This window comes from Hyphopichia burtonii (assembly GCF_001661395.1).
Source record: "Hyphopichia burtonii NRRL Y-1933 unplaced genomic scaffold HYPBUscaffold_3, whole genome shotgun sequence".
NCBI classification, from domain to species: domain Eukaryota; kingdom Fungi; phylum Ascomycota; class Pichiomycetes; order Serinales; family Debaryomycetaceae; genus Hyphopichia; species Hyphopichia burtonii.
In genome coordinates, this window is record NW_017963730.1 from 758,629 (window position 1) to 784,303 (window position 25,675).

At 34.8% G+C, this 25,675-nt stretch overlaps 13 protein-coding genes across 13 annotated transcripts; 9 read left to right on the top strand and 4 right to left on the bottom strand.

Annotated features, from left to right (window-relative positions):
• Nucleotides 1–53: 53 nt before the first annotated feature.
• HST2 (histone deacetylase) lies at nucleotides 54–1,055 on the top strand (the record flags this gene model as incomplete). Its single annotated transcript, XM_020222207.1, has 1 exon — nucleotides 54–1,055. The coding sequence occupies one exon, from the start codon at nucleotides 54–56 to the stop codon at nucleotides 1,053–1,055; it is 1,002 nt and encodes a 333-aa protein (XP_020076842.1).
• Nucleotides 1,056–1,221: 166 nt separating this feature from the next.
• On the top strand, nucleotides 1,222–3,646 carry HYPBUDRAFT_156520 (MutS family protein; the record flags this gene model as incomplete). The annotated part of the gene is made up of 6 exons (XM_020222208.1): nucleotides 1,222–1,754; nucleotides 1,791–2,178; nucleotides 2,199–2,314; nucleotides 2,337–2,731; nucleotides 2,786–3,093; nucleotides 3,152–3,646. 6 exons carry the CDS (start codon nucleotides 1,222–1,224, stop codon nucleotides 3,644–3,646), a joined length of 2,235 nt encoding a protein of 744 aa, XP_020076843.1.
• HYPBUDRAFT_156521 (25S rRNA (uracil2843-N3)-methyltransferase) lies at nucleotides 3,647–4,648 on the bottom strand (the record flags this gene model as incomplete). Its single annotated transcript, XM_020222209.1, has 1 exon — nucleotides 3,647–4,648. One exon carries the CDS (start codon nucleotides 4,646–4,648, stop codon nucleotides 3,647–3,649), a length of 1,002 nt encoding a protein of 333 aa, XP_020076844.1.
• A 1,019-nt stretch (nucleotides 4,649–5,667) lies between these two features.
• On the top strand, nucleotides 5,668–8,649 carry HYPBUDRAFT_152563 (uncharacterized protein). The gene has a single exon (XM_020221088.1). The coding sequence runs from the start codon at nucleotides 5,718–5,720 to the stop codon at nucleotides 8,631–8,633; it is 2,916 nt and encodes a 971-aa protein (XP_020076845.1). The 5' UTR covers nucleotides 5,668–5,717; the 3' UTR covers nucleotides 8,634–8,649.
• Nucleotides 8,650–8,828: 179 nt separating this feature from the next.
• FRS1 (phenylalanine--tRNA ligase subunit beta) lies at nucleotides 8,829–10,604 on the top strand (the record flags this gene model as incomplete). The annotated part of the gene is made up of 1 exon (XM_020222210.1): nucleotides 8,829–10,604. The coding sequence occupies one exon, from the start codon at nucleotides 8,829–8,831 to the stop codon at nucleotides 10,602–10,604; it is 1,776 nt and encodes a 591-aa protein (XP_020076846.1).
• A 450-nt stretch (nucleotides 10,605–11,054) lies between these two features.
• On the top strand, nucleotides 11,055–11,988 carry SEC4 (Rab family GTPase). The gene has a single exon (XM_020221089.1). It carries the CDS (start codon nucleotides 11,111–11,113, stop codon nucleotides 11,726–11,728), a length of 618 nt encoding a protein of 205 aa, XP_020076847.1. The 5' UTR covers nucleotides 11,055–11,110; the 3' UTR covers nucleotides 11,729–11,988.
• A 215-nt stretch (nucleotides 11,989–12,203) lies between these two features.
• On the bottom strand, nucleotides 12,204–12,608 carry MCI4 (Mci4p; the record flags this gene model as incomplete). The annotated part of the gene is made up of 1 exon (XM_020218572.1): nucleotides 12,204–12,608. One exon carries the CDS (start codon nucleotides 12,606–12,608, stop codon nucleotides 12,204–12,206), a length of 405 nt encoding a protein of 134 aa, XP_020076848.1.
• A 134-nt stretch (nucleotides 12,609–12,742) lies between these two features.
• On the bottom strand, nucleotides 12,743–13,643 carry IFU5 (WW domain-containing protein IFU5). The gene is made up of 2 exons (XM_020222995.1): nucleotides 13,117–13,643; nucleotides 12,743–13,092 (listed from the first exon to the last, which is right to left on the bottom strand). Exons 1-2 carry the CDS (start codon nucleotides 13,526–13,528, stop codon nucleotides 12,878–12,880), a joined length of 627 nt encoding a protein of 208 aa, XP_020076849.1. The 5' UTR covers nucleotides 13,529–13,643; the 3' UTR covers nucleotides 12,743–12,877.
• A 404-nt stretch (nucleotides 13,644–14,047) lies between these two features.
• On the top strand, nucleotides 14,048–14,983 carry HYPBUDRAFT_107183 (uncharacterized protein; the record flags this gene model as incomplete). Its single annotated transcript, XM_020218527.1, has 1 exon — nucleotides 14,048–14,983. One exon carries the CDS (start codon nucleotides 14,048–14,050, stop codon nucleotides 14,981–14,983), a length of 936 nt encoding a protein of 311 aa, XP_020076850.1.
• Nucleotides 14,984–15,263: 280 nt separating this feature from the next.
• OPI1 (transcriptional regulator) lies at nucleotides 15,264–16,885 on the top strand. The gene has a single exon (XM_020221090.1). The coding sequence runs from the start codon at nucleotides 15,412–15,414 to the stop codon at nucleotides 16,819–16,821; it is 1,410 nt and encodes a 469-aa protein (XP_020076851.1). The 5' UTR covers nucleotides 15,264–15,411; the 3' UTR covers nucleotides 16,822–16,885.
• A 470-nt stretch (nucleotides 16,886–17,355) lies between these two features.
• Nucleotides 17,356–19,959, top strand: HYPBUDRAFT_5624 (uncharacterized protein; the record flags this gene model as incomplete). Its single annotated transcript, XM_020223512.1, has 1 exon — nucleotides 17,356–19,959. The coding sequence occupies one exon, from the start codon at nucleotides 17,356–17,358 to the stop codon at nucleotides 19,957–19,959; it is 2,604 nt and encodes an 867-aa protein (XP_020076852.1).
• Nucleotides 19,960–22,290: 2,331 nt separating this feature from the next.
• HYPBUDRAFT_5625 (uncharacterized protein) lies at nucleotides 22,291–23,823 on the top strand (the record flags this gene model as incomplete). Its single annotated transcript, XM_020223513.1, has 1 exon — nucleotides 22,291–23,823. One exon carries the CDS (start codon nucleotides 22,291–22,293, stop codon nucleotides 23,821–23,823), a length of 1,533 nt encoding a protein of 510 aa, XP_020076853.1.
• Nucleotides 23,824–23,974: 151 nt separating this feature from the next.
• Nucleotides 23,975–25,315, bottom strand: HYPBUDRAFT_5626 (Zn(2+) transporter; the record flags this gene model as incomplete). Its single annotated transcript, XM_020223514.1, has 1 exon — nucleotides 23,975–25,315. One exon carries the CDS (start codon nucleotides 25,313–25,315, stop codon nucleotides 23,975–23,977), a length of 1,341 nt encoding a protein of 446 aa, XP_020076854.1.
• Between the last annotated feature and the right edge of the window lie 360 nt (nucleotides 25,316–25,675).

Genomic DNA, 25,675 nt, shown 5'->3' on the forward strand with positions numbered 1-25,675 from the left:
TTACTTAAAGAATGGGTAATAGTCTCGTAAAGGAAGCAAAAGAAGAAGCAACCATGGATTTTCCAAAAACATTAAGTCCAATTGTCGAAGCCGTCAAAAAAAATAAGAAGGTATGCTTTTTCCTAGGGGCTGGAGTCAGTACGAGTTGCGGGATCCCTGATTTTAGAAGCCCCAAGACTGGGTTATATGCTAATTTAAAGAAACTCAATCTTCCATACCCTGAGGCAGTATTTGACATTGATTATTTCAGAGAAAAACCAGACGCTTTTTATACTCTAGCACATGAATTATACCCAGGAAATTTTCTTCCTTCAAAGTTTCATTTTTTACTAAAATTGTTCCAAGATAAAAGGTTATTGAAGAGAGTTTATACCCAGAACATTGATACTTTAGAGCGTTTAGCAGGAGTCGAAGATGATTATATAGTGGAGGCCCACGGTTCTTTCGCCAATAACCATTGCATTGATTGTCATGAAGAAATGTCTTCTGAAGAATTGAAGAAACATGTTTTCAATAGAGAAGTGAACAACGGTATCCCTACTTGCTCCAAGTGTAAAGGCTTTGTTAAACCCGACATTGTGTTTTTTGGTGAAAACCTTCCGGCAAGATTTTTCTCTCAATGGGATGAAGATTGTGAAGACGTGGATATCGCCATCGTGGCAGGTAGCTCTTTAACCGTTTATCCATTCGCAGGTCTTCCATCTGAAGTTGGAAAGAATTCAATTAGATTACTTGTAAATAGAGAAGCTGTGGGTGATTTCAAGTCTCGTAAAAGAAAGAATGATATTCTTGCACTAGAAGATTGTGATTACGTTGCTGAAACCCTTGCAGATCTTTTAGGCTGGAAACTGGATTTGGATAAATTAATAAAAGCTGCTGAAGCTGAATTTGAAAGCACCAAGAACGAAAAGAAACCCAGCGCCGAGCTGGATGCTAAAGAATTGGCTAGCAAAATCAAGAAAGTCGAACTCAAAGACGGTGATTCTGCTCCTACCAAGAAGGAAGATGCAGATGTCAAAGACTTGGATGAAGAAATTGCAAAACTCAAGATTTGATTCTTTGAAATTCATGTATCACTCATTTCCAACAAAATTTGTATAATTTATGTAAAAAAAAAAGAATAAAAAAAAATTTTGGCAGCCATATTTTAACAGCTAATATTTATTAACAAGCACAATGTTTAAACGGACACAGCCAACAAGAAAGAAGTCTAGGGTCTCCATGGGCGCTGCTGAGTCGTATTCTTACAGAAAAGCGGCTAAGAGTAGGTCAGATAACGGGTCTAACTTAATCAGAACTGCAAATGAAAGATTGGCGGCTAGGTCCCTGTCGAAGCTGGTGGTTTCAATCTTCTCTCCAAAGGCACCCAATCCGTGTCAAATCGGTATATGCTGTCTTTCAAATGAAACTCGTGAATTGGTCTTGACATCTTTTTCGGACTCCCAAACTTTTGTCAGAGCAGTTCATAAACTAAGCATTTTTGATCCATCAGAAGTGATTTTACCACTGACGTGCCTTTATCCTTCTTTCGACAAATTGACAATGATAATCCATTCTAATTTAAAAGAAGGGGTGAAAGTTATTGGAACAAAATCGAAATACTTCGACAGCGAAGAAGGCGCTAAATTAATAAGGGCTTACCAGTCGCCAGATTCTCCCATACTTAATCTTGAAGATCACAAGCCTACTGTTGCAGCGGCTTGTGCCGTTATTCAACATTTCAAACAGTCAAACTTCTTCCCCAATACTCTCAAGTAGTTAAGAGTTAAAATCGAGATATGTGATACCAGCATGTTCATTGACGTAAAAACGATCAAAGAATTGGAATTAGTTGAAAACTTAGTAGATCCCAAAAATGGGACGACCTTATTCAAGCAGTTGAATCACTACTGTACTAAGATGGGCCAACGCCAACTTAAGTTGAGCCTGCTACAACCGTTGACTGATATAAAAAGTATAAAGCTTAGACTAGAAGCGGTAAATGAACTTATCGCTCAACAAAATGCTTCAACTGAAATACGTTTGAACTTAAAGAAATATCAAAATCTTGATAACGTAATAACAAATTTGATTCGAGTTCCTAGAAATAATGGCGTACAAGTGTCAGATCAGAGAGTTAACAACATAATATTAATCAAGTATACTTTAGAAGAGATAGATACTTTGAAGGCTACATTGGTAGGTTCACGTTATTGAAGGAAGTAATTGAGATTTTGCATCATAAAGACTTGGTGTCCCTTTATAATTTAATTAATATTTACATAAATGAAGATTGCACATGGGCATCTAACATTCTCCAACTTAAAACAGAAATGTTATGCCGTTAAAAGTGGTAGAAACGGATTATTGGACTTGTCGAGAAAACTTTATACGTCCATTACCAAAGAAGTTAACCAACAAGTTTCCGACTTATCAAAAAAGTACGACTTAAGTCTCGATTTCAGATATGATCAAAATCGTGGATTCTATATACGACTTAAGAACCCGCCTTCTGAATTACCGGCTGTATTTATCAGCAGGATCAAAAAGAAAAATATACTTGAATTTACTACAATTGAAATTTTGAAACAAACTTCTCGATTCAATGATGTTATAACGGAAATTACTTTATTGTCTAATGAAACTATCGAGAAATTAAACGGAGAATTGGATGAGTATATACCAGTTTTATTTATGATATCTGAAGCAATCGCAACTCTAGATTTACTTTGTTGTTTCGCTTATACTGCTAGTTTAACTGATGCAAGCTTCACCTATCCAGAATTTTCAGACAGACATTAAATAGAGCAAGGAAGACACCCATTATTGATAAACAAGTTGAAGAGCAATCTTGTTGCAAATGATTATGCAGCTTTAAAAGAAATATCAAGATTTCAGGTGATTACTGGACCGAATATGAGCGGTAAATCGATTTATATGAAAGGATTATGCTATTTGGTTATCCTTGCCCAAATCGGAGCATTCGTTCCTGCTGAATATGCCGTTTTCCCTATTTTTAAAAACCTACATGTTAGAAGTGGTACTGATAATGTTGAATTGACCGCATCTCTGTTTTCCAAAGAAATGTCAGATATTTCACACATATTGAAGGAAGTGAAACCAGGATACATTATTCGTTATTGATGGATTGGGCCGAGGGTCAAGCTATCAGGATGGGTTTTCCATAGCAATAGCAATTTCTGAATACTTAGTCAAGAGCGGAGCTATGACATTCATGTCCACTCACTTTCATGACCTATTCGAAATTTTGAGAGCCAAATCATGCGTATCGGCTTTACACATGAAAGTTCTCTTGAATGGTGAATCAATGAATATGATGCATAAAGCCAGCAATGGCAGTAACTCCCTTCAAGGATATGGCATAAAGTTTGCTGAATCCACAAATAGTTTACCGACTAAATTAATTGAAACGGCAAGGAGCATGGCAATTGAGCTAAGATCATCAAGTGGAAATCAAGACCGTGAAACGATTCTTACAGAGACCAAGAAAAGAAAGTTGATTTTGGAATTGTTTTATGCAATGAAGAAAATAAATGAAAATATGAATGACAAAACGTTAGTTATGGTTTTGAAAACACTTCAAGATAAATCTGTAGAGGAGATCACCAAAACAACAATTGAAGTTAGTTTTTTGAACCAACATTGATTATTTCTTTTGGTATAATCTAAAGAAAAATCTCATATTTTCCAATTTCATATTATATTTCAATTCTCTTTGGTTTACTCGGTACCAGCAGCTTTCACTTTGTTGTACAATTTTCCAAGCACCGGAATCGGTACCTGGTTTACCAATGAGTACCATATCAATAAGAAATTGAACTGGGAATTTTTTATTCCCAATAGTTATATTGGAATACGATCCAGCACTTTCTGCTATCAATAAGTAGCCACCTTTCTTACAATGAGTATTCAAATTTTGTAGGAATTTAATAGTTTCTGTTCTCTTTTCACAAAACAACTCATTTGTAGTGAATAATAATGTGACCAAATCTAAATTAGCAAGATCCAACTCAGTAGCGTTCATAGTTAAGATATCGCGGTACATGAATTTGGAATTGAACTTATTTTCATCGTATAACCACTTGGTTTTAATATTATGGGTCAAGTTAGTCACCACCGTAGACCAATCAGCGATATCGACAATATCAACGTGTAAATTAGAAGCAGTGGCAGGATAGTCTTGTTTCAATTTACAAAAAACTGCCCCCAACCCAACTAACTCAGAAGCGGCTCCACCACCAACACACAATACTTTACTAGATGCCTCACTGTCAGAAAGCATACATCTGAGTGGCTCCAAAGATGCAAATAGAGATGAATACGCTAAAGCTCTCGCTGGCGTCCACCGGGAAGCATAAGCAAATCGTTTATCATCGTTATTAAAAGCTGCCAAATAATCTCGGTTAAACAAATCTCCCTTAACACTTTGTATATGTTGCTCGAGATCTGGGCTCTCCAAGATATACTTGAAAGCATCCTCGAACAACCCAATGATCTTCTGTGGGTCTTGAGAGTACTTAGACTTGAATGGGATTGAATCATTCTTTAGCTCTGCACCAAATTGAACCGATCTTTCCACCTCATCTTCCTCCACCGATTCTTCAAGCTTCTCTTTCTTCAAGTTTCTTCTCGCTATTCTTCTACTCATGGTCAACTCGCCTATTAAAGATACCAATTAGAACTAGTCCAATATAAGTAACCTGAAAAACCCTAGTCTTCTTTGAAATAAATGCGGGTAAGGCCATCGACCTTTTCTTAGAAAAAGTGAGAAAACTCTTCATTTGGTGCGAAAGTATAAATACAAGAGCTAATCCTCGAAAATTTTCAGAGAGTTTTAGTTTTCTTTCTTTAACTAATTATTATCAACTTGTGTTAAGGTGGGCACTCAGCAGGTATTTGAATTAAATCTTCGGGTTGTTCTTGTACAGCTGTAGTTGTTTTCCTTATCAGTTCGGCGCTCGAAAAGCGAGTCTAATGATGGGATCTCTAATTACCAAGTCAATTTGTTGAACTAATCTGATTAGTTTAACGTTCAATGGGTCTGTTTTAACGTAATGATCAGATTATTGGTCCCCCTTCGGGGGTTGAGCGATAGTTTGTGAATTGCTAGGACTCACTTGAATGTTGATTTGGAAATTACGTCTCATCGATGCGTTTAACTGCGTTATTGGACAGAGCTGCTTCGTCGACGGGTTGTATAGGAAGCGGGTCGGTCTTGAGCTCGCCTTTTGGATCCCTTTATTTGTTCCCCTTGGGAGTATTTAAAGGTCTAATTGGTTGCAGCTCGGCCACTATGATTCGTAGCAACATATTCCTGGACTCTGCGAATGGTCATTTGGCTTGTGATCGCTTGAGTAAAACCATGTTGCAAACATTATTCACCTGTAATTATTGTAAGTTTTTTAGCTAAACCTGAGTACACCAGTTTCTTTTGATACCGGTTGATAGAGTTCGGTACATTTTCAAAATTTTTTTTTTTGATATGATTACGCAGTATGATAGATTATGTGCACCTTCTTCTTTTAACGAATCCCTTACTTTTAAGCTACCTATACTAGTTCTAATCGGTTGATATTAGATGAAACCATAGGATCACTGAAGAGCTGTCGAGTCTACGTTTATTGGAATAATAGGACCTCTTGGATACTATTTGTATCGTATACTTTTTTTTTTTTTTTATTTTTTTTTCGTTTTTTATTTTGATTCTTTAAAAGAAAATGGGTAGCCCCAGAAGGTCCCAAACGGCCGAATCATTGATGTCAACTGACACTTCATACAGTGGCCCAACGATAATGAGAAGAAACACCAGAGAATTTGGTTCTCGGACAAGTGTTCTGCATCTTCCTAGCTTGCCCAGCTTACCGACCGAGACTTCCAGTACACTGAATGATAAACCTTCACAACCAACTTCAATAGCAACACCAGAAACAAGTTACGTTGAATTTGATTTGAGTGGACTTAATTCTCATAATAACAACAATCATTTCTATAATTCCAATCATTCTATCTCCAATGATATTTTATCAGAAAAAGTAATTGGAGCAGACCCAAATAAACATTCTATGCATAATGACGAAGATGAGACCGTCAACAAACCTATTGATGCCCCTAATGATAACAATGACGAAGCTAATGACGAAGAGGATGATTTTTTCGATGGGAAAGAGTCAAACTGGAAATCAATGAAGAAAATATCATCATATGATTACTATAACGAACGAGGCGAATTAGAATTCACATCCGACGAAAGATTTACTTCATTTGATAACTTGGCACATGCTCGTGGGTATACAAAGATTGACACCGAAGAACAATTAGCAAAATATGCTGAACTAAACAAAAAAACAGACTTTTTATTTGAGATTCGAAAAGATAAACAACCTAAACCTAAAAAAGTTGATAATTATTCTTCAATTGACAATGATATTACTTCAGGCGATGAATCGGACTATGAAGATGATGATAATTTGGACTCTGATGAAACTTTGGAAGGTACTAAAGAAATGTTAACTGATGCTCAAAAATTCGCTTACGTTGGTATTGCTAAACTTATAAGTGTGGATATGGCAACTGATCTTGCTAAACTTCAAAAAAGAGCCCCTAAAAAACTTGCTAAAAATTTAAGTAATTGTCAAAAAAATTTTGCAAATTGGACTATGTATGTTATAACAAAATTATATGAACATATGGATCTAACTAAAGAAGAGAAACAAATGATCGAAAACTTGAGTATCCATGGTTTAGAGGTGACTGATTTATGTAATAGTTTGGTTGACGAAAGTAGCTCCAAACCCAAAGCGGTGAATTTAAGTTCAGGTTTTGATATGAGATGGGTTATTATTTGTGATTTGTTCTTATTATTAATTGGTGACGGGTACTATGATTGTAGATCAAGAACATTGTTAACCCATTTTGCTAATTACCTACATATCTCCGAGTTGGATATTTTGCAATTTGAAAGACGTTTAATTGAAAGTTTGGAATTGGATACTAGTAATAAAACAATTGAAAATAAAGACGAACTTCTCAATGATAGACTGTTCATTGATAAGCATATCAAAAGAAATAAAAACAGAAGGTTAGCCTACATTGGTTTGGCTACCATAGGTGGTTCTCTTGCTATCGGACTTTCTGCTGGTTTATTGGCTCCAGTCATCGGGGCCGGTTTAGCTGCTGGTCTTACAACTGTTGGTATTGGAGGAACTTCTGGTTTTTTGGCAGGTGTAGGTGGAAGTGCAATCATTACTACCGGAGGGGTTTTGACTGGTGCTAAAGTTGGTTCAAAAGCAGGTGCAAGAAGAGTTGGTGATGTTGAAACTTTCGAATTTAAACCTTTGCATAATAACAAACGTACCAATTTAATTCTTACAGTGAGTGGATGGATGAATGGTAAGTTGGATGATGTTAGATTACCCTTTTCTACAATTGACCCAGTAATGGGTGATATGTTTTCTTTATTGTGGGAACCAGAAATGTTACAATCCATGGGTCAGACTATTGGTATTTTGGCTTCAGAAGCTTTAACAACATCTATTCAACAAATTTTAGGTGCCACAATTTTAAGTGCATTAATGTCAGCAATCCAATTACCGATGGTGTTATCCAAATTATCCTATCTTTTAGATAACCCTTGGAATGTTTCTTTAGATCGTGCTTGGAAAGCTGGTAAAATCTTGGCTGATACTTTAATTTCAGGTAACATGGGGGTAAGACCAATAACTTTGGTTGGATTCTCCCTTGGATCTCGTGTTATATATTCTTGTTTAATTGAAATGGCTAAACGAGGTGCTTATGGTTTGATTGAGAATGTTATCATTCTTGGTAACCCAGTCACTGTAAAATACGACCAAATCACTCTTGCTAGGTCAGTTGTTAGTGGTAGATTCATTAATGGGTTTTCAAGAAAAGATTGGATATTAGGTTATTTATTTAGAGCAACAGGTGGTGGTATGATGACGGTAGCAGGGCTATCAGAAATTAAAGATGTTGAAGGAGTTGAAAATATCGACCTTACCGATTTAGTAGAAGGTCACATGTCTTACAGAAGGGCAATTCCTAAAATTTTAAAACGATTGAATTGGGAAATGTTAAGTGAAGAGTTCTCTGAAATTGAAGAAGCTGATCCAGAACAAGGTGAAAAGACCAGACAGTTAATCAGTGAATTCGATGAAGCAAAAGCTAAAATGATTCAAGAACAAAACGAAAACAAGAATAAACAAAAGGGTACTTGGAAATCTTGGTTCAAACCCAAACAAAAAGAATGGTGGGATATATACGACCAAGGTAATCCCAATTCAGCAAAGCTGCAAAATGAAGAAAATGAATCAAATCGTACGAGACGCAATACTACCGGTGCAACAGCAGAATACCACGAATCCCCGAACCGTGAGGAACCTGCTGCCGACCCCATGTTTGATGTGAACGCGTTACTACAAGAGGTTCAAGATATTGAAAAAATCGGTAATTCAAATGAAGAATCATTGCAAAAAGTCAGACAAGACCTACATGAACCTGAAAAGAAACATAAATCTAACGAAGAAGTCGAAGAAGAAGAGCTAGAAAAACACTCAAGCATCCTTGGAAGTGCTACTTCAAAGCTACTGTTCTTCAACAAAAAGAATGAAAGCCAATAGTATAGTTTAAGGTTAGTTTAATGTATATATACTTTTTTACTAGTACTTATTTTTACTTAAGCCAGCGTAAAATGTGAACCTGAAAAATTTTTTTTTTTTTTTTTTTTTATTAGTCTCTGTGACTAAGAGTGAATTGAAGATAAATCAGACTGGAAAAAGCTTTGATCAAGTAAACAACAGACCAGACAAGAAGCCATGCCTACCATTCCAGTTGATAAATCCGACCTCTTTGAGTTATTGGGTAAGTCATATACCACTGAAGAATTCGACGAATTATGTTTTGAATTTGGTATTGAATTAGATGAAGATACTACTGAAGAATGTCAAGGTGACGAAAGACCTCAATTGAAGATTGAAGTCCCAGCCAATAGATATGATATGTTATGTATCGAAGGGATCGCTCAAGCCTTGAATGAATTTTTAGGCCATAAGAAGGCTGCCGATTATAAATTGAACCCATCAACCCCAGAAATTTCCTTAACTATTGAAAAATCTACTGAATCGATTCGTCCATATGCAGCAGGTGCCATTTTAAGAAATGTTGAATTTGATGAAAGACGTTATAATTCATTTATTGCTTTGCAAGATAAATTACATACTAATTTATGTCGTAATAGAACTTTAGTTGCCATTGGTACTCATGATTTCGATACTTTAACACCACCTTTTACTTATAGAGCTTTATCACCAAAAGAGATCAAATTCATTCCATTAAATCAAACCAAAGAATTAGATGGTGAAGAATTGATGGAATTTTATGAAAAGGATAAGAATTTAGGTAAATACTTACATATTATTAAAGATTCACCAGTTTATCCAGTTATTTTTGATTCTAAAGATACTGTTTGTTCATTACCACCAATTATCAATTCTAATCATTCTAAAATTTCATTAAATACCAAGAATGTTTTCATTGAAGTTACTGGTACTGATAGAACCAAGACCGAAATTGTTATTAATCAAATGATTGCAATGTTTTCTGGGTATTGCAAGAATGAATTTGAAGTTGAACCAATTGAAATAATTTCTGAACATAATAAAGAAAATCGTGTTACTCCAAATATTACTCCAAAAAAATTTGAAGCCGAGATTCCGTATATTAATTCATGTTTAGGATTAGATTTAAGCGGTGAAGAAATTTCTAAATTTTTACAAAAAATGTCTTTACAATCTAAACCTTCTTCTTCAAATAAAGATATACTTGATGTTGAAGTTCCAATAACCAGATCAGATATTTTACATCAATGTGATATAATGGAAGATGTTGGTATTGCTTATGGATTTAACAATTTAGAAAGAACCAAACCAAAAGGAGATTCATTAGTCTCTGCAGCATTGCCAATTAATAAGGTTGCTGATATATTAAGATTGGCTTCTGCCCAAGCCGGTTATGCTGAAGTTTTACCATTAACTTTATGTTCTCATGATGAAAATTTTAGATTTTTAAGAACTAAAGATGATAACAAAACTGCAGTTAAATTAGAAAATCCAAAAACTATTGAATATCAAGTTGTTAGAACTACTTTAATCCCCGGTATTTTGAAAACCATTAAAGAAAATAGAAAACATTCTTTACCAATTAAAGTTTTTGAATGTGGTGATATTGTATTGAAAAATCCAGAATTAGAAAGAGGTGCTTTCAATCAAAGAAATTGGTCGGCCATCTATGCTGGTAAAACTTCTGGATTTGAATTTGTTCAAGGGCTTTTAGGTAAAATGATGCAAACTTTACGAACCAAATGGTTAGAAAATCCAAAAGGACAAACCGGTAGAGGTTATTGGATTGAACAAGATAATGAAAATCCAACTTTCTTCCCGGGTAGAGGTGCTAAAATCTTTTTCAGACCTGCTGAAGGCGAAGAACCAAAACATATTGGTGCAATTGGTGTTTTACATCCAGAAGTTTTGGGTCATTTTGATATCCCTTACGCTGCTTCTTCCGTTGAAATCAACGCAGAAGTCTTCTTGTAATCTCTCTTATAGAATCTCTTTCTTCTTACATACATATTAATTCTAAATCAATTGGTAGTAGGCTAGTTATTTCTTCATTACTATTATCTGCTCTATGGGCCCAAATTTCAATGGTGTGCACACTACCACCTGAGAACATAACTTAATATTACTAAAAAAACTTTTTGGCTGAGCGCTTTTCTGATTTTAATACCTAAAAAGGTTTGGACTATTTGTTCTTTTGCTAAATTACAACTTTTATTGTTTGATATTTGGTATACACATACAATTCAATACTCTGATCAAGAAGATTGTGCTTGGGTCAGATTGAGTTTTGCTGTTACGAAAGAAGTCCAGTTAAATTAAGGTTTTTACGAGCTTTTTGATAATTTGTTCATTATCGCACTATTTAAATTACCCGTGTTCCACATTAAAGTAGAATCTTAAACGGATATTTAATTGTCAATTTAAGAGCCAATTGAGGTAACGAGAAAGAAGATAGAAACCGATTCAAAAGAGAAAAAAAAATGAGTGCAAGAGCCCCATCTAGATCATATGATATGATTATGAAATTACTATTAGTTGGTGATTCCGGTGTTGGTAAATCATGTTTATTATTAAGATTTGTTGAAGACAAATTCAATCCATCTTTTATTACTACCATTGGTATTGATTTCAAAATTAGAACCATTGAAAGTAAAGGTAAAAAAATCAAGTTACAAGTTTGGGATACTGCAGGTCAAGAACGTTTTAGAACAATTACAACTGCTTATTATAGAGGAGCAATGGGTATTGTCTTGATCTATGATGTCACTGACTCAAGAACTTTTGAAAATGTTGAAAATTGGTACCAAACAGTGACCCAACATGCAAATGAAGATGCTCAAATCTTTTTAGTTGGTAACAAATCCGATGACGAAGAAAGTAGACAAGTTTCAAAAGAACAAGGTCAAGAATTAGCCTCCAAATTAAACATTCCATTTTTGGAAGCCAGTGCTAAAACAAATGAAAATGTGGAATCCATTTTCTATGAATTAGCTGGTATTATTCAAGACAAACACGTTGAAGAACAACAAACTGGTTCCAGTGGTATTGACGTTTCTCAAGGTGGTGATTCTAATGGAGCTAAAGCCAACTGTTGTTAAATTGTGTTTTTCTTTAGTAAAATGTGTTTTTCAGTCTACTTTTTTTTTTCTAATTTTCTTTCATTAATTCTATTTTTAATCCCTTTCTTTTTAGTTTTCATTTCTTTCTTACATTCATTAATGGTGAATTGAGATTTTTGGGATGTTAAGAGTTTGGGTACATCCATCTTTAATTATCTTAGTCGTTTATAACGAACTTTTCAACCTCTATTTTATTCAATTAGTTATTTGCCTTTTTTTTCTTTTTTTTTTGTTCTCTAGTATATTTTAGGTTTTATCAATATGCAAATATTATAGAACCATGTTTGCATTATGTCAATTTTATCTTTCAAAAACTTATGATGTAAAGAAGCAAAAAAGTCTAGCCTACAGTATGTAAAGAAGCAAAAAATGTAGCCTACAGTTTTAATGAGTGAATAAATAATCTTATTAAGTAGATCTAATGTACAAGAGAGAAGAGAATGCAAATTTAAAACTAAATTTTTTTACCAAAGTAAACCCATTGATCATCTAAAGGTTTTTCTTCTAATTCTTCCCAAACTTTCAATTCTGCTAATTCATTAACCAAGTTCAATTCATCATTTGCTTGAATGAGAATTTCTTCAATTAAACCACCACCAATTTTGTTTTCGATTTCTTCAGTGATTTCATTGTTTTCAACAACATTCAATCTGTTTCTGGTTAAGGCTTCTACTGATTGTCTATAAACAGATTGTTGAGGATATTTTTGATTTAAAACTTTGAGAGTATGATTATATAATGAGATTAATGCTGGTCTTGGATTTGGGTGTTGGTATAATCCAGTAAGACCAGTTGGGTATCCACTGGCGGCTCTAACAAGAACCTGTTCAGCTTGTCTTAAAACACTAGTATATCTCATTTTGCCCTTGACTAATTAAACTTGGGTTAAAGAAGTATATCTCTGAAGTATTAAAATGTCGAGTAATTGAAAATTCTCACTATTTGGTTGGATGAAATAAAATCAATTCCGGGACACATGCACGTGACCAGCACCTGACACCGTTACCGGATATCTGGAAGGTACGGATGCAAAAAATAAAAAATGATCAAATTTGCAATAATTAGGTAGACTACAACGATACTAATACCTTGCTTTTATACGATATATATAACATAGTTGATACAGAGTTAGAAGTCACCGCCACCGAAGTCACCACCACCGAAATCATCGCCACCACCGTAGTCGTCGTAACCACCATTATCGTAGTAATCTTCTTGACGTTCGTGGTCTTCAAAAGCATTGAAGGCCATACCCCCAAGAAGACCAGCTCCGGCCCCCATGGCCAAACCTGGCATCATACCACCGAACCTAGATTGTTTTTGCGGCTGTTGCTGAGCATAACCTTGGGGAGGGTATCCACCGTAACCTTGGGGAGGATAACCTTGGGGTGGATAGCCTTGAGGTGGATAGCCTTGAGGTGGATAGCCTTGATGGGGAGCACCGTACCCTTGTTGGTATCCTCCGTATCCACCTTGGGGAGGATAGTTATTTCTTGGAGGCTGGGATTGACCGGTGCCCTGAGGAGGATAACGCTGGGGCTGCTGGGGCTGCTGCTGTTGCTGAGAAGCTGGAGGGGCGCTGTCTCTTCCTGTAGGAGAGTAAGGAGGAGGAGGAACATCGGAAGATTCTGAATCATTGAAAACGGTACCGGCTGGAGGTTCCCATTGAGATTTTTTAGTAGCTAGATCAACATAGAAAAAAGTTTTATACTGTTCGTCATACTTGGCCAACCAGCCGTCTGGGACCTTAGGAGGACGATTAGGATCTTGTTGTGCCATGTTCAAGCTGAATTGAAGTAATATATCAAGAAAAGACCAATTTCATTATTATCTCAAATATCGTCAGGCTTTAGGGGAAGCTTAGTGACTTTTCGGTGCGCCCAGATTGTATTCCGGATGCACGGGTGCAGCTGTGATTGTGGATAAAGTGCAGAGAGGGAGGGTGGGTGCAAAAAGTGTATCAATAGACTAGGAGGAATAGTAGGTGGATAGACTAGTAGCAAAACAAGAATGATCGGAGAAGCGTGGGTCAACGGGGTATTTGAAAGGAGAGATAAGAACGGCAGATCGAGGTACTATATTCAAGGAGTTCATCCGATCTTGTTACTTGTGCTTACTTTAATTAGTGGATTTTTTTTTTATTTTTCAATTAGTCTGAAGCCAACGTTTAATGGAGAGCAAGCTTATTTCCAGTTATCCAAGCTGGTGAATTTCCAGAAGATGATTGAGTGTAACGATGTTCTGGAAGGAATCGAGTGTTTTAGGAAATACAAAAATGACTTATTGAAAGAAACCAGAATGAAGTTATCCAGTTTGAGTCAAGTTCAATTGGAAGGGTGCTTGGATACAGTAAGCAAGAACCCTAACGACTTGACCTTGTTGCTCAATGTACAAACATGTTTCCATCAATCGGATCTTTTGGATCGAGCAATTGAATTTAATCAAACCAGTTCTGGGAATTCTTGGTTTGTTATCACTGGAGTGATCGTCAGTATATTCATTCAATTATTCATCAGTATTCATTCTTTTATTACGTTCATCTTTAAGGATAAGCACAATAGCATGGTTTCCAAAGAAGTCAACTATTTAAAGGAGAGTTTCGCCTTTATCAATAATAAATTTAACCAATTACTGGAGGATTTGAAAAACCTCATCATTACTGAAAACTCCGATATGAAAAACTTACAAGGCAGACTAAACAAAAACGGAGATATAAGAAGAGAAATCGATAACTTATTTTGTAAAGTGAACGATTTGGTCGACGAATCAAACCAAATGAAGAATTTCATATACTCGAACTTGAATGAAAAATCAACTACAATTGCAATACTACCCCCAAAAGAACTGCCAAAACCTTCCCCCAAACCAAAAGAACCCTCCTTTGACATCTCCACGGCCCAGGGAAGAGCAAAATGGAAAGAGTACATCAACAAATCAATGCAAAGCAAATCAATGCAAGACAAACCAGGGCAAAAACCAATGCAAAAACCAATGCAAAAACCAATACAAAAACCAATACAAAAACCATTGCAAAATAACAAAATTCTCACCAGTATTGATGCAAAAAATCACGAAAACGAAAATCACCCTCTAAGATACTGTGACGTTGCCAAATACGGCGACAACAAGAAGTTCAAAAGAGTGTTCATCCCAGCAAGAGGATGGGTCTCAATGAAACAATTCGAACTCGAAGAGTCAATCCATGGCTCCTCCAGCATGGTCAGTCCCTGCTAGAACAACAGTGGGGGTTGTTGGACTGCAAAAAAAAAAGCCAGAAAAAACCAAAATTGCAGCACTTTTCATGTGACAAATTTCCGGTCTTATCTTTTAAACCAAAATACCGACCGAATACCAACAAAAACTCGCCCCCCTCGTACACGGGAAGGCCAATTTCAAGTACTACTTGATCACAGTCATTCATATTTTATAGGCTTGATAGTTTTAGTAATAAAATTAGTTTTAGTAATAAATCTAGTGTAGAAAAGGACTCCGACTGCGAATTCACATGAAGGTTTGTCTAACAAAACGGAAAAAAAAAACATGTAAAACAAAGAGATCTCACAGAGTAAAAATTTTAATACGACGATGGGATAAAAAGACAGGAGAAACAGAAGTTTTAGTAGCTACTTTTCTGAGAGACGATTAATAGGAGCAAGTTAGAAATGACCCAGATATCCGGAAGCAGAACGTACAAGCGTAAGTTGTCCGTTGGCGATGACTATAAGAGTGAACCCAAGGTCGAAAAGCATATGGAAAAGACGATGGATGAACCGAATGGTACTGAAGAGACCACTGAAGTGGAAAGGATAAAGGAAGAGTTGGCACCACCGCTGTATGAAGCAGCAATCAGAATGCCTATACCCATATCTGCTTCGAATAGCAGTTCTAGTACAAGCACAACTACTGTTAGTGGTTCAAACTTGAAGAGACGACATAATAATAACAACGATGATTTAGTGAGTGCAGCAGAGGCATTAACCCAGTTAACTAAATCCATGACCCCGCCACCAGCGTCGTTGAGTTATAATCAACTCCCGCCACCAACCAGGTCGTTACATTCTGGAGTCACCAGTCCAATCTCTTCATTGTCAATCAATGATCATCATAACCACGAACATCCGTTGGTTACCAAAGTTAATAAAGTCAGTAAACATCCAATTGTGACTAATGCGTTCACTTATTATGAAGAACAGAAAAGAAAGTATGCATCTTTCAACTACGCAGCCGAAATTGTGGAAAAAGCAGCCATCCCGGTGGTTAATAAGATTGAATTAAACTTGAATAATAGATACCAAGCCCAACGATCTAAATTAGAAGAAAAATCGGTTAAAAAAAGAAGAAAGTTATCAAAGAAAAGATCATGTTCCATATATAAGAAAAATGAAACTAAAAAGAGATTACAATTCTGTTTACACATTTTAAAATTAGCAAATGATAATATAAACTCCAAAGTATTCAACTTACAAGAAAGAATGTTGAATATCGAAAAGGAGAAGAGATTGAAAAATGAAGAGGTTAAACAAGATAAACCGGATAGTAAACCAAATAATGAAGTTGCTCAACAAACGAAAACCGAAATCATCACCACCGTTAAAAAAATCATTCATTTAATATCAAATTTTAAACCTTCTTCGCTTAATCCTTCACAAACTACCAGTGATGTGGATCAGAATCTTGATAATATCTCAATCAATTCTAATAACCCAAACAACCTAGAATTAAAATCAACCATTCGTGATATCATTCTTAAATTACCAATTACTATACAACAAACCGCAATTACAAATAGCACCTCTGCTCAACAAGCAAATGATAAAATCTTTGTCTTTGCCAAAGAGTCCTTGGAAATGATTGGTAAACTAACCAACGTCTTTAATGAACAATTAGAAAAAGCTGAAAACTGGGTCAATGGTGATGAATCAGATAACTTAAACTTGTCAAGACAACTATCTCAATCAAGTTCAACTCCTTCTCTAGATTCAGTCATTGCCCCAATTCCCTTATCTACAAAAGATTCAAATATCAAATCGGCCTCTCCAGAATCACCCCAAACTAAAGTTGAAGGTAATTAATTTATGTATTTTTATAATGAAGTAATGCTTTTATTTTTTTACTCCCAATAATAACGTAGTTTACAGGGTTCTTTTCTAATATCCATATTCAGTAAGAATGTAAAAGTCACAAGGGGCTATAACAACGTTCTATCCCAAAGATTAATCTCATTTTTGGTCTAATATCCTTCATTGGCAATTACCCAACTCCACCTACTCCTTCCTGTATCTGCTAATTGCCTATTTAAGTTAAAGAGTTTGGGAGATGAGATCCGTACACCAAATGTTCTCACTCTCGCAGGGCAACTAGGAATTACTCTTTTTGGAATACAAATTAAATTTACAACCATATTCATTAGATTACCTTTAAGAGGAATTTTGGTATTACACCAATTCTAAGTAATTAATAAACACTTATATAAGAAAATGGATATCTCGTCAAAATTGCAATTGTGTTGGTATTCCTATTTGTTACTTCATTCTTTCTAACTTTTTCTGTTTTTTTTTTTTTTGAATTACATCAAAAAGCGATACCAAGTTTTTAGTTTGATCAAAATGTCTTTAACGCTTAGTTCAAGCGACTCTCAAGTCATCAAGAGGAGTTGGACTGAATTGCAGAATAATAATAAGTACCATAAAGATGAATTTGTTTCAAGATTATTTGGTAATTTATTAGCTGCTAACCCTAACTTAAAATCAGTTTTATCAACTGATTTAATCATTCGCCAACAATCTAAGATGTTCAATGATATGTTAGGTTTTACTATAATGTATTTGGATAACGAACCATTGTTGGAGGAATGTATGAATGAATTCGTTCAAGAAAATCCTTCAATAGTTGCTTTGGGAGTTCAGTACTTAGAACCAATGGGTCTTGCTCTTATTCAAACTTTCCGTCAATGGTTGGGTTCTGCTAAATTCCATGCTGGTTTAGAAACATTATGGATTAAAATTTATGTCTTTTTGGCTAATTGTATCTTACAACATGATGATTCAACTAGTGATGTTTCCTCAATCTTGAGTGATCATCAAAGAAGTTCCGAAACTGAAGAGGAAGAAGAATTCGAACCAATTCAACCTTTGAAACCAGTTAAAGAAGCCACTCCTCCACCACCAGAAAAAGATGAACCTCAACCAGTACAACAGCCAGTTCATGAAATTCCAGCAACCCCTTCTAAATCTAGTATTCCTCAAAGTATAAGTGCAAACACTTTACATATTGAACTTTCAAGTAATGAAAAATATAGGGGCTTTAGAAGAAGTATGCAACCAAACTCAAACCCGGTCCCAATTGAAGTGAAGATTCCGGAACCTTTTGCTAAACCAAATAAATTGACTGTTGATACTACTACATTTATCTCTTCGCTTTCTGCTCCTGCTACTCCTTCAGAACCATTTGATCCAAGAAGATTAAGAAGAGGTTCTGCTTCTCCAGTATCTATGAAGAATGATGAAGTTGACGAAGTTGATGAAGTTTCTATTAAGTCACCTTCTAAGCCTTGGGTTGATGAAGATGATTCGATACCAATTAGAAAAAGACCAACTTCTTCAATTGAATTTAATGAACCTGTTTTAACTCCAAGATCTTCAAGAAGAAATTCTGCCGCTGAAATTAAAGCTGCTCTTGACCGTGATTTGAATGTCACACCGGTTCAAACTCCAACAAAAACCAAATTCAATAATAAGCAAAGTAAAGTTATAAATGATTCAGATTCTGAAGGTGAATCAGATGATGAACCCGAAAAAAGTTTTGGGTTTGATCCTCGTCGTAAACATTCAAGAAATTCTTCAGTTCACTCTGCTTCAACTTTTCAAAAACCAGTTTCTGAAGTTACCACTGGTGGTAATGCATCTTCTGAAGATTCAGTTAGTGATGTTGAAGATGATTTTAACTTGAATAATGATGATTTAAATTCAACTGACGAAGATGTAATGGATTTTACTCAAGCAGAACCAAAAACAATTAATATTCCAAATCTTAATCCAAAACAAGTTTTTGATTCAAATAGTTTTGGTATTCAAGCTTTGGCTCCAATTGTTGAGGACTCAGATGATGGATCATCTAAATATGATTCAAGTGGTGAAGAAGATAATGCATCTTCAAATTACGAAGAATCAAATTCAAATATTGATAAATCAGAAAATGATGAAATTAGTTCATCCGGTGCTTCTTCATTATCTTTACATAATAGTGATTATAAATCATCAATCAGTTCAGGTACTGATTCAGCAATGAATTCTCCATTTATGAATAACTTTAAAATGGGTCATAATGCTAGACAACCTTCACAATCAAGTGAAATTAGTTATATGAAACCATTAAGTACAGTTACTAGTACGAATAATCCAATAATTAATCATAAATTTTCACAATCAAGTCCTTCTTTATCAAGACCTTATCAACAACGTGCTTCTTTAGGATTTATGAGAAGTAGTTTTGTATTGAAGAAGGAATTAGAAGAACTTGGATATAACAAGCCAGAAAATGTCTTGATGAAACCTCCAACCATTCCAGCTGCTGTTAATAATGGAGCAGTATCTGCACCAGTATCTAAACAGGCTAGTTATGCCTCATTAACTACTGCTAATACCGGATCTGATGATGGATGCTTTGATTTAATAAATACTTTTGATTCTCCAAAAATTAATTTGGATTCAACTAGTATTTATAGAAATCAAAATATTGGTACTAGTACCAGAAGAACATCTAAAAAAATTAATAATGATACCAAACAAAAATCATTAGCTACTAAAGAGAAGAAATCATTCAAACAAAGATTAAGTTCATTTTTCTCATCATCATCTACTTCAGTTGTTTCTCCAAATGAAAAAACCAAGGATTTGAAGACTACTCAATCGTCTTCGGTTGCTAAAAAGAACGAAGTTGTATCTTCAGAAAATAAAACTTCATTTGCTGCTACTTCGTATGATAAAACAAATGCTGGTGCTGCTCCTTCAATCAAGGCTCCATCTAGAAAATCTTCTAGACCAAGATATTCTAGAAGCTACGCAATGTCTCAAAGTGATATGGTTTCAATTCAAACTACTGAAACCAATCACTCATCGATCTCTGGATTTTCATTCATGAAGAAGAGACGTTCTTCTGTTGATGCTAGAAGCAAATACAATGTTCAAAAAGTCCCTTACAAGATTTTTTGAATCGAAGCTAATGATGATGACTTGACTTTATTGTTTTTTCCATTTTTTTTCTTTCATAATTAATAACTAACTTGCTAATGAAATGCCGGTGATCCAACAATATATTATAAATAATGAGAGAACACGGAGAAACTACTTTTAATGATTTTTTCTTTTTTTTTTTTAAAAACTCTACTTATCTTTTCTTTCTATGTTCTTTTAATTTTTGAAAAGAAGTTGGTTTACCGTTGCATTTTGTTTCTGTGCAGTTAATGATGATGGTTATTTGAACTCCAACCTTCTTGTTGAAATTGAAAGGAATACTCTTTTTCTTTTATTTCCTCATCTAATGGTTAACTTTTCGTGGAGGTCTAACTTTGAATATTATTGAACTAAGATTGATGAAGATTGTGTGCACTTAATTGCTACATCGAACCTTATTCTCTTTCCATTTTTACTTGGTCAATCTTCAATATATTCAAGATGGAAAACTCTTTTTCTATTTATTTATTACTACCCTTGCCTTTGGCTTTCTTTTTTGGATTTTATTGTTTCGGTTTATGTGATTTTTGTTACTATTTTAGTTTCTCTCTGTACTTTTATTTATATTTTGTTGGTTTATGGTGTGTTTTTCTTTCCACTACATTTATTTCTTTCTAATTGTTGACGATTTTCTCTTTATGTATTTAGCTTATATTTACCAAAATAAAAATGATTACTGTGTTTACTTAGCCTCTCTGTATTGGCTTCAAGTAGTCTGTCTCTGACAGTTGAATACGAAAAAGCATGACGAACTACTAAACGATTTTGAAATATTCCCTCTTTGTAATATACGAGAGAATCACAATCCATGAATATCTTTAGGTTCATCTTCACCAACAATAATGTAGACAAACAAAAGGTTAAGATGGGTTGCAAGGCCAATTCCATTAGACAACTAATTTGCAGCTTAGCAGGGAAAAAACGTGGTGCACGGGTGGCATCTTGTCCCATTTTCCCAATCAGGTTTAGTAATTAAATATCCCTTTTGGGTAAAAACAAAAAAGGCTTCACAATCACGGAATACAAATTCCCCCTTTAGCTTATTGTTGAAGAGCCAAAGCTTTGGAATACTGTACAAAGTACTTGATAGAATACTGTACAAAGTACTTGATACTTGGAACCCCAAAGATGTAAATGGATGAAAAAACTGAAGAAAAAACTGAAGCAAAAAAAACCAAAACTGAAAGAAAAAAGAAGACAGAATGATAAGTCCGTTAATTAGCACAAGCTTCATAACAGGATAAATGTCCGAGGCCAAAGCTACAGCCAGGGTTTGGCCGACAGGTCAATGAAGCAAGATCCACCCTCATGGCACTAGCACTAATCAAACAGGGATAAACCCAAAAGGGTTTTAAAGGAATTCTAATATTTTTTACGCAACCAATACTGCTCTTTATATTGAGATATTTTGTACTTGGACGATAAAAGATCCCCCACTAGTGATAGCAAAGAATGGTTTAGGGGATTGACAATCGAGCCAGCATAATAGCCAATCTTTTGTTGTATACTACCCTACCCAACCAAGGGATCCAGTTGTGCCCTTTCAAAATTTTCAAGTTTGGCCAGGAATATTGGCAACCACGTACATGGGCCTATTACCGGCTTTTTGTAGTCATCTCACGACTGGACTCTGAACCAGCTTGAAACAACTTCACCACCATGGTAGCAGTTGGCATTTTGTTATCAAACAAACCCAACGTACCCTGGATTAATCTTTGTTCCCTTGGGCTTTCGTACAAATAGCCAACAGTCTTACATCAATTGCTCATGACAATGTAGCTTTAAACGAAGGAGCCACTCTAGCCAGAGTTGAAAGGCCAATATACCTAAAATGAACAAAACAATCTGCGAGTCAACGCAAAAATAAAGAAGTAGAACAACTGCAAAAACTGCAAAATTAGCCAAAAACACAACAACGAAAAAGACAAAGATGAAAAGGAAAACAAAAAAAAATGGCGTATACTTACCTTGGGATACCGTAATGCAGAGCAAAGGCTGAGAGGCATGATTAGTGCCTAGCATGTAGTTGAATGCAGATAATTCTGTTTTGCATATTCTCTGGCTAGTCCAATCTGGCTAGGAGTCTTGAAGCTTAATGTCTTTTCACCAGATACACGAAAGATGCAGGTGGCTAATCATTAGGCTATAATAAGATATAATTGAATTATTCGTAATTATATATATATCGTTGTATTCTTCTTTTTACTTGTTATCAACTTTTTTTTTTTTTTTTACTATACGTCCGTTATTATCATTATGTCTTTAATTACAGAGCTGGTCTCTGTTCCGTTAAAAAGTACGAAACCCCCCATGCCATCCTTCAGCTTCACCCAGGATGAAGTTACAACCATTAAAAGAATATGGGAGCTATTACAGATTGTGAAGATGCCTAGTATCTCATCTTCATCCAAAGTTCCAACCACGAAAAGCAAAATATCGACTCCATCCAGACTATCGATCGACTCAACCAATAGCCCTACCAAGAAATCGGCTTCAGAGACTCGTGACTCTCGTCGAAATAGTCTTTTCATATCCAAAGAGTCCAGGCACTCTAGAACAGCCTCGTCCTCGTACGCATTGACTCCAGTTGCAACCAATACCAGTATAAAAAGTAATAACAGTGATCACAGTAGTAAAACTAGTGTTACCGTCGAAGAAAGACTCAAGAAAACTGCTGCTCCAGTTAACACTGTATTGAAGTTATTTGAATTTCAATTCAAACTTTGTGGGAATATTAAAAGATATGAAGTATTATCAAAAAATTCTTCTGAATCAATAAATAATCTAAATTTGCTCAATGTCGAGGCTGATTTGGATAAAATTGAATTTCATATTTTGAAAAACGGTTATCAAACTGATACTTTGGTTGAAATAATAACTTGTATTATACTTAATTTGAATAAAACTTCAGAGGCAATCTTTGATGTGCTTTCAAGATTGAGCAAAATAAATTCTCGAATATGGAATATGGATAATTTTAAATACAAAAGTTTGGGTGAATGTTTGAATATAACAATTTTAGAAACTTTAGGTAGAAAAACTTATTCAGTAGAATTCGAACATGTTTGGATTCATTTTTTCAATAAGTTGATTGATTTGATCCTTTGGTCATCTAATGAATTATCTCTACATATTCCCCAAGCTGTTATTGATTCTAATACCATACGTAAAACTCCCTATTTAAACCCCCATTCCCCTTTAAGATCAACTAAAATTGTGGTTAAATCTAATCCTTCTAATAACGATGACGATTATTCTGTTCGTTATTTGTCTAATTATACCACTAATGTTGATCTTAAGTTTCATACCCATTCAATTTCTGATGATTCAACAAAATCATCCAATTCAATATTATCATTACACACTCATGATGATACTTCGTCTTTTTCTACACTTGATCAATCCCCAAGAGGATTTGTTGATTATAATGGCAAGCCGGGTGCTTTAGATGAAGATTTAATGCATGAAATTGATGAACTTGAAGAAATTCATAGCGTCACTCCTATAGATGTGAATACTGAATTTAATGGCATGTCAGAAATCACTAGAGCAGATGGATTGGAAAAAGCTCATGAAGTACCAAAGAATAAACATCATAATGAGGAAGATGATGATTCGTTTGACTTGATTAATTCTTTCAATGCTGAAAAAGAAGAACAGACTAAAAATACCTCAAAATATAGTAAAAGATTTAATTTGAAAAAGAAGGCGTCATTTCGTTCATTAAATGGTGCAGCAGTTTTGAAACAGCTTGATGAAAGACGTAATACCTTGACTAATTCGATGAATAGAAGAAGGTCACTTAGTATATTGAGTTCTTCTAGTTCAAAGGGAACGATATAGAATAATTAATGTAATATATATATTTGAAAAAAAAAAAGTGTAAGAGTCATATAGCTAAGCATTGAAGAATTGAAAAATAAATAGCAAATTTGAAATAGTGATCTTTCTTACTTTTTATAAGAAGAATTAGGAAAACTGGAAATCATTCTTATTAGGTGATTTTTAAACATTGATCATTATCACAACCGGAAACATCATCCACGGCACAATTTTGTTTATTAGTAGCTCCGTAAGCACTTGGTTTCTTATTTAAGCTAGAATGAGAAATTGAATGATCATTACCAATGTTATCATTATTTATTTGTCTTAAAGCAGAAAACTCAGGTTGAATTGTAGCGCTATGAATACCAAAACGATGTAAGATAGATCTAACTTGTTTAACCGCGTCAACAAAGGCATTTTTGTTGAATTGATCATTATTACCTCCATCATTTAAAGAGATGTTTGAGCCATTACGATCTTCATTTAATTCTAAATGTAAAGAAGCAATCAAAATATCTTCATTTAAATTCCAAACATGGAAATCATGAACTGATTTAATTAAAGGTAAATTCATAATTTCTTCAATAATTAAATTTGTGTTGACATTTGGTGGAGTAGCTTGTAATAATATCTTGGATGATTTACGACATAATGGTAAAGCAGATGAAAAAATGATTAAAGTGATGAGTAAAGAAACTAATGGATCAGTTAAATATCTCCAAGTATATTCAGTTTTCCAAATAAACAAGGCAGTTATAATAACCCCAACATTACCTAAAGCATCACCCAATACATGTAAAAACACCCCTTCCATATTCATGGATTTTCTCTTTTTAGCTGGTTTTTGCTTATCTTTGATTAAAGGTGTCGATTCACTATCATATCTTTGAACCACATTTTCTGGGAAATAATCAGCAAAGTCAGTGGTTGAATTATTTCTATTTGAATCGTCAGTCAATTTATGAGAATGACTATGGCCATGTTCATGTTCATGATGTTCATCAGATTCTTCTTGAGCTACATCACCAATTTCTGCTTCTTCATCAGTGTGAGAATGACTATGACCGTGACCATGTCCACCGGAACCACCTCCATGGGAATGGCCATGGTCATGGAATAAAACCAAACCAACAAGGTTACTCAATAAACCAGCAATACCAACCCCCAAAACCAATTTTGGTGAATTAATTTCGGTTGGTTCAAAAAACCTTTGAATAGCTTCCATAACAATAGTAAAACATAAAGCCAATAAGAAAACTGCATTGATCAAGGCCCCCAAAATTTCAGCCCTTTGCCATCCATACGTATACTTACCATCTGCTGGTTTAGTATTCTTAACTTTAACTGCCCATAATGCTATAATTAATGAAACAATGTCATTTAACATATGGAAAGAATCAGCCACTAATGCTAAAGAATGTACCGAGTACCCAATAATCGCTTCCAAAAGGAAGAAAGCAGTATCCAAAGCCAAAAGCGATACGATTCTAATCTCCTTACCTGTTACCATTTTGATTATCTCTAACTAATAGAAGTAGTATTCTTAATATGAATCTATCTTCGTATAGCGAAAACTGTGGATAAAAAAAAATTGACGTATTTTTGAATGTTTTCAAAAATTTTTTCTCCGGTGCTTAAACTTCAACCAATGGACTGCCAATACTCTCAATATACTGCCAATATACTGCTATTACTGCTAATAGATTGCCAAAAGACTACCCGCTAGACGCAGAAATTGTAGGAAATGCCACCTTTATATACTTATGTCTATTGTTGAGTACTAATTAATTAAAAAGGCTCTACAGCGATGAGATAATTTCGTAAGCTCACAATACAATTGTATAGCTAAAAAGTTATACAAAAACCAAAT